The following is an 11,163-nucleotide window of genomic DNA, read 5'->3' on the forward strand; positions in this document are numbered from 1 at the left end:
AGTCCAATATCCCAGTGAGTACAATGTCCAATAACCAAGTGAGTACAATATCCAATATCCCAGTGAGTACAATGTCGAATAATCCAGTGAGTACAATGTCCAATAACCCAGTGAGTACAATGTCCAATAATCCAGTGAGTACAGGGTCCAATAACCCAGTGAGTGCAATGCCCAATACTCCAGTGAGTACAAGGTCCATTAATCCAGTGAGTACAATGTCCAATAATCCAGTGAGTACAATGTCCAATAACCAGTAGGTACAATGTCCAATAATCCAGTGAGTACAAGGTCCAATAACCCAGTGAGTACAATGTCCAATAATCCAGTGAGTACATGGTCCATTAACCCGGTGAGTACAATGTCCAATAATCCAGTGAGTACAAGGTCCAATAATCCAGTGAGTGCAATGTCCAATAATCCATCCAGTGAGTACAATGTCCAATAATCCATCCAGTGAGTACAATGTCTAATAACCCAGTGAGTACAATGTCCAATAATCCAGTGAGTACAAGGTCCAATAATCCAGTGAGTACAAGGTCCAATAATCCAGTGGGTACAAGGTCCAATACCCAGTGAGTACACTGTCCAATAACCAAGTGAGCACAATGGCCAATAACCCAGTGAGTACAATGTCCAATAACCCAGTGAGTACACTGTCCAATAACCGAGTGAATACAATGTCCAATAACCCAGTGAGTGCACTGTCCAATAACCCAGTGAGTACACTGTCCAATAACCGAGTGAATACAATGTCCAATAACCCAGTGAGTGCACTGTCCAATAACCCAGTGAGTACAATGTTCAAAAACCCAGTACGTACAATGTACAATAACCCAGTGAATACAATGTCCAATAACCCAGTGAATATAATGTCCAATAACCCAGTGAGCACACTGTCCAATAACCCAGTGAATACAATGTCCAATAACCCAGTGAATACAATGTCCAATATCCCAGTGAGTACACTGTCCAATAACCCAGTGAGTACACTGTCCAATAACCCAGTGAGTACACTCTCCTATAACCCAGTGAGTATAATGTCCAATAACCCAGTGAGCACCCTGTCCAATACCCAGTGAGTACACTGTCCAATAACCCAGTGAGTATAATGTCCATTAATCCAGTGAGTACACTGTCCAATAACCCAGTGAGTACAATGTCCAATATCCCAGTGAGTACACTGTCCAATAACCCAGTGAGTACAATCTCCTATAACCCAGTGAGTACAATGTGTAATAACTCAGTGAGTTCAATTTCCAATAATTCAGTGAATACAATGTCCAATAACCCCGTGCATACAATGTCCAATATCCCAGTGAGTACACTGTCCAATAACCCAGTGAGTACACTGTCCAATAACCCAGTGAGTATAATATCAAATAACCCAGTGAGGACACTGTCCAATAACCCAGTGAGTACACTGACCAATAATCGATTGAGTACACTATCCAATAACCCAGTGAGTACAATGTCCAATAACCCAGTGAGAACACTGTCCAATAGCCGAGTGAATACAATGTCCAATAACCCAGTGAGTGCACTGTCCAATAACCCAGTGAGTACAATGTTCAAAAACCCAGTACGTACAATGTACAATAACCCCGTGAATACAATGTCCAATAACCCAGTGAATATAATGTCCAATAACCCAGTGAGCACACTGTCCAATAACCCAGTGAATACAATGTCCAATAACCCAGTGAATACAATGTCCAATATCCCAGTGAGTACACTGTCCAATAACCCAGTGAGTACACTCTCCTATAACCCAGTGAGTATAATGCCCAATAACCCAGTGAGCTCCCTGTCCAATAACCCAGTGAGTACACTGTCCAATAACCCAGTGAGTATAATGTCCATTAATCCAGTGAGTACACTGTCCAATAACCCAGTGAGTACAATGTCCAATATCCCAGTGAGTACACTGTCCAATAACCCAGTGAGTACAATCTCCTATAACCCAGTGAGTACAATGTCCAATAACCCAGCGAGTACAATGTGTAATAACTCAGTGAGTTCAATTTCCAATAATTCAGTGAATACAATGTCCAATAACCCCGTGCATACAATGTCCAATATCCCAGTGAGTACACTGTCCAATAACCCAGTGAGTACACTGACCAATAATCGATTGAGTACACTATCCAATAACCCAGTGAGGGCACTGTCGAATATCACAGTGAGTACAACGTCCAATAACTCAGTGGGTACGATGTCCAAATACCCAGTGAGTACAATGTCCAATAACCAAGTGAGCACAATGTCAAATAACTCAGTGAGTACAGTGTCCAATAACCCAGTGAGGGCACTGTCGAATATCACAGTGAGTACAACGTCCAATAACTCAGTGGGTACGATGTCCAAATACCCAGTGAGTACAATGTCCAATAACCAAGTGAGCACAATGTCAAATAACCCAGTGAGTACAGTGTCCAATAACCCAGTGAGTACACTGTCCAATAACCCAGTGAGTACAATGTCCAATAACCCTGTGTGTACATTGTCCAATAACCCAGTGAGTACAATGTCCAAAATCCCAGTGTGTGCACTGTCCAATAACCGAGTGAGTACAATGTTCAAAAACCCATTAATTACAATGTCCAATAACCCAGTCAGTACAATGTTCAATAACCCAGTGAGTATACTGTCCAATATCCCAGTGAATACAATGTACAATAACCCAGTGAATATAATGTCCAATATCCAAGTGAGTACACTGTCCAATAACCCAGTGAGTACACTGTCCAATAACCCAGTGAGTACACTCTCATATAACCCAGTGAGTACACTGTCCAATAACCCAGTGAATACAATGTCCAATAACCCAGTGAGCACACTGTCCGATAACCCAGTGAATACAATGTCCAATAACCCAGTGAAAACAATGTCCAATATCCCAGTGAGTACACTGTCCAATAACCCAGTGACTACACTGTCCAATAACCCAGTGAGTACACTCTCCCTTAACCCAGTGAGTACACTGTCCAATAACGCAGTGAGTATAATGTCCAATAACCCAGTGAGTACCCTGTCCAATACCCAGTGAGTACACTGTCCAATAACCCAGTGAGTATAATGTCCATTAATCCAGTCAGTACAATGTTCAATAACCCAGTGAGTATACTGTCCAATATCCCAGTGAATACAATGTACAATAACCCAGTGAATATAATGTCCAATATCCCAGTGAGTACACTGTCCAATAACCCAGTGAGTACACTGTCCAATAACCCAGTGAGTACACTGTCCAATAGCCCAGTGAGTACACTCTCCCTTAACCCAGTGAGTACACTGTCCAATAACACAGTGAGTATAATGTCCAATAACCCAGTGAGTACACTGTTCAATAACCCAGTGAGTACACTGTCCAATAACCCAGTGTGTACAATGTCCAATAACCATGTGAGCACACTGTCCAATAACCCAGTGAGTACAATGTCCAATAACCCAGTGAGTACAATGTCCAATATCCCAGTGAGTACACTGTCCAATAATCCAGTGAGTACAATCTCCTATAACCCAGTAAGTACAATGTCCAATAACCCAGTGAGTACAATGTCCAATAACTCAGTGTGTACAATGTCCAATATCCCAGTGAGTACACTGTCCAATAATCCAGTGAGTACAATCTCCTATAACCCAGTAAGTACAATGTCCAATAACCCAGTGAGTACACTGTCCAATAACCCAGTGAGTACACTGTCCAATAACCCAGTGAGTACACTGTCCAATAACCCAGTGAGTACACTGTCCAATAACCCAGTGAGTACACTGTCCAATAACCCAGTGAGTACACTGTCCAATAACCCAGTGAATACACTGTCCAATAGCCCAGTGAGTATAATGTCCATTAATCCAGTCAGTACAATGTTCAATAACCCAGTGAGTATACTGTCCAATATCCCAGTGAATACAATGTACAATAACCCAGTGAATATAATGTCCAATATCCCAGTGAGTACACTGTCCAATAACCCAGTGAGTACACTCTCATATAACCCAGTGAGCACACTGTCCAATAACACAGTGAATATAATGTCCAATAACCCAGTGAGCACACTGTCCGATAACCCAGTGAATACAATGTCCAATAACCCAGTGAATACAATGTCCAATATCCCAGTGAGTACACTGTCCAATAACCCAGTGAGTACACTGTCCAATAACCCAGTGAGTACACTCTCCCTTAACCCAGTGAGTACACTGTCCAATAACACAGTGAGTATAATGTCCAATAACCCAGTGAGTACACTGCCCAATAACCCAGTGAGTATAATGTCCATTAATCCAGTGAGTACACTGACCAATAGCCCTGTGAGTACAATGTCCAATAACCCAGTGAGTACACTGTCCAATAACCCAGTGTGTACAATGTCCAATAACCATGTGAGCACACTGTCCAATAACCCAGTGAGTACACTGTCCAATAACTCAGTGTGTACAATGTCCAATATCCCAGTGAGTACACTGTCCAATAATCCAGTGAGTACAATCTCCTATAACCCAGTAAGTACAATGTCCAATAACCCAGTGAGTACACTGTCCAATAACCCAGTGAGTACACTGTCCAATAACCCAGTGAGTACACTGTCCAATAACCCAGTGAGTACACTGTCCAATAACCCAGTGAGTACACTGTCCAATAACCCAGTGAGTATAATGTCCATTAATCTAGTGAGTACACTGTCCAATAGCCCAGTGAGGACACTGTCGAATATCACAGTGAGTACACTGTCCAATAACTCAGTGGGTACGATGTCCAATAACCCAGTGAGTACAATGTCCAATAACCAAGTGAGCACAATGTCAAATAACCCAGTGAGTACAAATGTCCAATAACCCAGTGAGTGCACTGTCCAATAACCCAGTGAGTGCACTGTCCAATAACCCAGTGAGTACACTGTCCAATAACTCAGTGTGTACAATGTCCAATAACCCAGTGAGTGCACTGTCCAATAACCCAGTGAGTACACTGTCCAATAACCCAGTGAGTACAATGTCCAATAACCCTGTGTGTACATTGTCCAATAACCCAGTGAGTGCACTGTCCAATAACCCAGTGAGTACAATGTTCAATAACCCATTGAGTTCAACGTCCAATAACCCAGTGAGTACAATGTCCAATTGCCCAGTTCAATAACCCAGTGAGTGCAATGTCCAAACAAATCAGTGAGTACAATGTCCAATAATCCAGTGAGTACAAGGTCCAATAATCCAGTGAGTAACTGTCCAATAATCCAGTGGGTACAATGTCCAATAACCCAGTGATTACACTGTCCAATAACCCAGTGAGTACACTGTCCAGTAACCCAGTGCGTACAATGTCCAATAACCAGTGAGTAACTGTCCATTAACCAAGTGAGCACAATGTCCAGTAACCCAGTGATTAACTGTCCAATAACCAAGTGAGCACAATGTCCAATAACCCAGTGTGTACAATGTCCAATAACCCAGTGAGTTCAATGTCCAATAACCCAGTGAGTTCAATGTCCAATAACCCAGTGAGTACATTGTCTAATAACTCCTTGAGTTCAATGTCCAATAATTCAGTGGGCAGGGCAGAGGGTCCAATAACCCAGTGACTGCAGTGTCCAGTAACCCAGTGAGTAAAATTTCCCATAACCCAGTGTGCGCAGTGTGCAGCAACCCAGTGCGTACAATCGCAAATACCTGGCTGGCACCGTGGCAAAGTTAAAAGCACTGCTGCTTCAGAGTTCCAGGGACACGCATTCAATTCCTGCCTCTATTGACTGTGTGGAGTTTGCACTTTTTCTTTAGATCTGCGTGTGTTTCCTCAGGTTGCTCTAACTGTTCCCACAGTCCAAAGTTGTGGACACTCGGAGGATTGGCCAGGATAAATTGCTTGTTATTGTCCAAATGGTTAGGTGGGGTTAAAAGGTTTTGGGAAATGGTAGGATGTGGGCTGAAGTAGGGTGTTCTTTACAAGGGCTGGTGCTGACATGATGGGCAAAATCGCCTCCTTCTGCACTGTAGGTTTCAATGTTAACCCAATTAGTTCAATGTCCAATATCACAGTGAGTACAATGTCCAATATCACAGTGAGTACAATGTCCAATAACCCAGTGAGTACAATGTCCAGTAGCCCAGTACACTGAAATGAAATGAAATGAAAATCGCTTATTGTCACGAGTAGGCTTCAATGAAGTTACTTTGAAAGGCCCCTAGTCGCCACATTCCAGCGCCTGTTCGGGGAGGCTGTTACTGTCCAATAATCCAGTGAGTACACTGTCCAATAGCCCAGTGAGTACAATGTCCAATAGCCCAGTGAGTACAATGTCCAATAGCCCAGAGAGCACACTGTTCAATAACCCAGTGACTACACTGTCCAATAGCCCAGTGAGTACAATGTCCAATAGCCCAGTTCAATAACCCAGTGAGTGCAATGTCCAAACAAATCAGTGAGTACAATGTCCAATAATCCAGTGAGTACAAGGTCCAATAATCCATTGGGTACACTGTCCAATAACCCAGTGAGTACAATGTCCAATAACCCAGTGAGTACAATGTCCAATAACCCAGTGAGTACAATGTCCAATAATCTAGTGAGTACAATGTCCAATAATCCAATGAGTACAAGGTCCAATAATCCGGTGAGTACAATGTCCAATAATCCAGTGAGCACAATGTCCAATATCCCAGTGAGTACAAGGTCCAATAATCCGGTGAGTACAATGTCCAATAATCCAGTGAGCACAATGTCCAATATCCCAGTGAGTACAAGGTCCAATAATCCAGTGAGTACAAGGTCCAATATACCAGTGAGTACAATGTCCAATAACCCAGTGAGCATAATGTTCACTAACCCAATGCGTACAATGTCCCGTAACACAGTGAGTAAATGATGCAATAGCAAAGTGAGTACAATGTCCAATAGCCGAGTGAGAACAATGTCCAATAACCCAGTGAATACACTGTCCCATAACCCTGCAGTACAAATGCCATAATCCAGTGAGTACACTGTTCAAGAACCAAATGTGTACAAGTTCCAATACCCAGCGAGTACAATGTCCAATAACCCAGTGAGTGCACTGACCAATAACCCAGTGAGTGCACTGACCAATAACCCAGTGAGTGCACTGACCAATAACCCAGTGAGTACACTGTCCAATTAATCAGCAAGTAAATGTCCAATAATCCTGTCAGTACAATGACCAATAACACAGTGAGCACAATGTCAATTAACCCAGTGAGTACACTGTCCAATAACCCAGTGAGTTTAATTTACAATAAATCAGTGTGCACACTGTCCAATAATCCAGTGAATACACTGTGCGATAACCCAGTGAGCACAATGTCCAATAAATAAGTGTGATGTTGAGATGCCAGCGTTGGACTGGGGTGAGCAGGTTAAATTCCAACAGGTTTGTTTGAAACACTAGCTTTCCGAGCAGTGTTCCTTCCTCAGGTCAATAAAGAAGTGTGTTCAATGTCCAATAATCCAGTGAATACACTGTCCGACAACCCTGTGAGTGTAATTTCCAATAAATCACCGTGTACAATGTCAACTGACAGGTGAACAGTTTGCCAAAGTCAACCAAAGTAGATCTCCAATCGTCGCAGCCAGAAATTGTGCTCATTCTTCAAAACAATGTGTGAAAACAATATTGTTCATAATCTGTGTGGCGATTTTTTAAAAAAATCACCTATTTGAGTCTATTTGAGTCAATTGCGCAGAAAGAGATATCTCCACAGCTGGTGCCGATTCAGCAGGTAGATACACTGGCCGGGATTATAGTAAAAGTGAACCCAGTGGGAGCTGGCAGTGTTGTTATATGGACTCGGAACAATGTCCCAGGGTATTTAAACTAACTGCGGAAATCCCCAGGGTCCAATGAATAATCAGTGTGTGCTGCATGTCAGATATTCACAACACATTTTGTTGTCAGATGAATCACCAATTGGGCAAATGAGGATTTATCACCCGGAGCCACATGGAAAAGGGGCTCGGTCACTCCCTCAGCAAGCTATAGTGCCCCGCACTGAACGTGGAAATGTGCTGCAATGGGGAGATTAGGCTGCCTCATACTGTTTGATTATCCCATCCCGCACTGATCCCTGTAAAACTCCAACAGGGCAGACTGATGGGCACAATCCTGCACGCTGGTAAATTAAGAAATCGCAGCTGAATTACAATTTCATTTTCCATGATCCTGGAAGTCAGTAATAGTTCTCAAATTTCTATTGTCAGTCTGTGAAGCTTATTTGGTGACCCAGGCGTCACAATGAAACCTTTCCACTGCACCACCCTGAGAATGAGACGCTGGAATCTCCACTTGTCTTCTGTGTGTGTTTAAACTCGAGAAAGGTGGCTAGCTTGTACACTGTGCATCGGTCTGCATGTGTGTGTGTACACATCGATTCTGCACACTAATGCATTGCATGCATTTTGTATGTCGTCTTCCCTTTGGAGGCAGTAGCGTGTAAAATCTATTGGGCATTGCTGGTGTACTTTTGAGGGAAGCCGCAACGCTGATCTCAGTCCCCAAACCAAACAGAGTCGAGGTGGAGGGCAGTGAGGTTGGAGGCTAAAGCCAGCCGATAGTAACTGGAACTAATCGAGCAATACGGGGACAGGGACTGATTGGGACTAGATTCAGACAGCCGTGTTCCAGTGAATGTCTGATTCAGGGGCAGGCAAAAACAGGAAAAGAGCAGGGGGGTGGGGGCAGAAATAACAGGGACAAATATATGTCAGGGAAGAAAATTAACAATAAATATTCCAATGCAGCAATTGACGGCAAGAAAATGGGGCCAGTAAAATGAGGACACTGGAGGAGAATTGTTTCAGATTATTAGACCCTGGTGGAGAGCGTTTTTAGACACTCAGATTTTAATATCCACCCAATAACGGACTGGAGCCCGGGGCAAGGAGAGAAATCTCCGCGCCATGCCCTGCCCCCAACTCTAACTCTCCCACCATCCTCATTCACAACATGGTGTGTCTCTCGCACTCAATTTAAACCTGGCCATCTAACATTGCTTTACCAGTGGGAATGACAGCGAGCAAATGGTCGGCGGCCCTGGGGTACCTGTCCCCCAGCAGTGTGCTTGCTGCTGTCTCCAAACTGCCCTCAGCGGATTAAACACACACTGACACCCTTTCAGCAAAGTCCCTTCACTCCCCGACGACCCACCGCATTTTTGCACAGGTCTTTAACGCCGGCCACCTTTTCTTTTTCAACTCTAACGAAGACAGAATCCAGGGTGCCTATTTAACGGGGAGTTGCTGCAAACTGTGCGATGTGGACTGGTCCTGGATCGACATGGACACCACTGCTGAGAATTCTCTGCACCACAGCCACGGGCGCTGGACCGGGGGGGGGGGGGGGGGTGAAAAAGTGTCACACAGTTCCCCGAGGGGGTCACACAGTTCCCTGAGGGGGGGTCACACAGTTCCCTGAGGGGGTCACACAGTTCCCTGAGGGGGGGTCACACAGTTCCCTGAGGGGGTCTCACAGTTCCCTGAGGGGGGGGGTCACACAGTTCCCTGAGGGGGGGGGGGCACACAGTTCCCTGAGGGGGGTCACACAGTTCCCTGAGGGGGTCACATAGTTCCCTGAGAGGGGGTCACACAGTTCCCTGAGGGGGGGTCACACAGTTCCCTGAGGGGGTCACACAGTTCCCTGAGAGGGGGTCACACAGTTCCCTGAGAGGGGGTCACATAGTCCCCTGAGAGGGGGTCACACAGTTCCCTGAGGGGGGTCACACAGTTCCCTGAGGGGGGTCATACAGTTCCCTGAGGGGGGTCACACAGTTCCCTGAGGCCGCCCTCTGTCAGAATTGTCAGTTCTCAAACACCGACTCCATGAGAAACCCTTGCAAATAAAGCTCCTTCCCATGTCTGGATTGAAAAGCTGCAGTGGGGGTGGGAAACTGACAGAGGAAACTAAACCAGCAGAACTCCCTAACTTCAGTAAACAATGCATATGAAACCGGCCAGGGACAGTCTACAAATCCTGAAGCCCTCACCATTCTGGGTAGGAAGGTGTTTTGAATAAAGGTCTCTTGCCTCTCAGAATGAAGCCAGTGCTACACTGAGAACAGACTCTCACTATCTGTATACACCCGTCTCTCAGAGGCCCTGAACACTTCAAAGGGGGACACCACAACACACTCCTCCCTTACCCTCCCTCTGTCCCTCTCACACCCAGTCCCGGGATCCATTCCCCCCCCCCCCCCCCCCCCCACACCCCCACCACCAGCTTCAACTCACAGGCGTTCGTGACCGCGAAACTGTTGCTGATGTCCACGTTCTCCGTCTGGGTGATGAGTTTGTACATGGTGTCTGTGTTGTAGAACGATAATCCGAATCGGAAGGCGGAATATTCCTGGGATTGTTGCTTGGGGAAGAGAGCACCTTGGAAAAAAACAACAAGGAAGAAGGAGATGAGCTGGAGGGTTTGATTGAGAGACAGAGAGAGACAGAGAACTCCCAATTTCATTCCAACCAAATGGTACCAAATCCCCCAAACATTGCACATTTAAGGCAGGATAACGGAGTTGGCCATCGACAAATAAAAAGCAAATTCCCCCCCATCCCCAAATAAGAAGGTGTGAATGTGCTGAATGAATGAATGAAAGTGTAGAAGAATGCGGACGGGGTTTCTGGTAACTCCTTACCGATTTGTAAGCTGCTGGGGAAAGCTCCCAAAACGCATCCCAGCAATGCCGAGCACAGCACGGTGAGGATGGAGCGCTGCATTTTGCCTTTTGCATCGGCGAGCTGGGCTGGCTGCCTCTCCCCGGAGCTGCCTCTCCCCGCCGGCTCTGCGCTTCACCCGCTGCTGCTCGCCTCTCTGGCTGCACTGAGCTGGGCTGCCCGAGCGTCCCCAGCGCGGAGCTGCCTCTCTCTCACACACACACAGCGTCCCCAGCGCGGAGCTGCCTCTCTCTCTCTCTCACACACACACAGCGTCCCCAGCGCGGAGCTGCTTCTCACTCACACACACAGCGTCCACAGCGCGGAGCTGCCTCTCTCACACACACAGCGTCCCCAGCGCGGAGCTGCCTCTCTCTCTCTCTCTCACACACACAGCGTCCCCAGCGCGGAGCTGCTTCTCACTCACACACACACAGCGTCCACAGCGCGGAGCTGCCTCTCTCTCTCACACACACACAGCGTCCCTAGCGCGGAGCTGCCTC

General features: G+C 45.9%; 1 protein-coding gene across 5 annotated transcripts in view; it reads right to left on the reverse strand.

Annotated features, from left to right (window-relative positions):
* The window catches only part of gria1a (glutamate receptor, ionotropic, AMPA 1a), a 243,974-nt gene extending 233,063 nt beyond the window's left edge, over window positions 1-10,911 (reverse strand). For 2 of the 5 annotated variants that reach the window (XM_038796182.1, XM_038796180.1), the window contains exons 1-2: window positions 10,642-10,907; window positions 10,235-10,378 (exon numbers count right to left, since the gene is read on the reverse strand). In XM_038796182.1, coding sequence (XP_038652110.1) covers window positions 10,235-10,378; window positions 10,642-10,723 — 226 coding nt within the window. In that variant the 5' untranslated portion in view covers window positions 10,724-10,907. Of the gene's footprint in view, window positions 1-10,234; window positions 10,379-10,641 lie in introns of all 5 variants that reach the window. The other 3 variants (XM_038796179.1, XM_038796181.1, XM_038796183.1) reach the window with 3 other exon arrangements.
* Between the last annotated feature and the right edge of the window lie 252 nt (window positions 10,912-11,163).

Source organism: Scyliorhinus canicula, chromosome 4 (genome assembly GCF_902713615.1).
Source record: "Scyliorhinus canicula chromosome 4, sScyCan1.1, whole genome shotgun sequence".
NCBI classification, from domain to species: domain Eukaryota; kingdom Metazoa; phylum Chordata; class Chondrichthyes; order Carcharhiniformes; family Scyliorhinidae; genus Scyliorhinus; species Scyliorhinus canicula.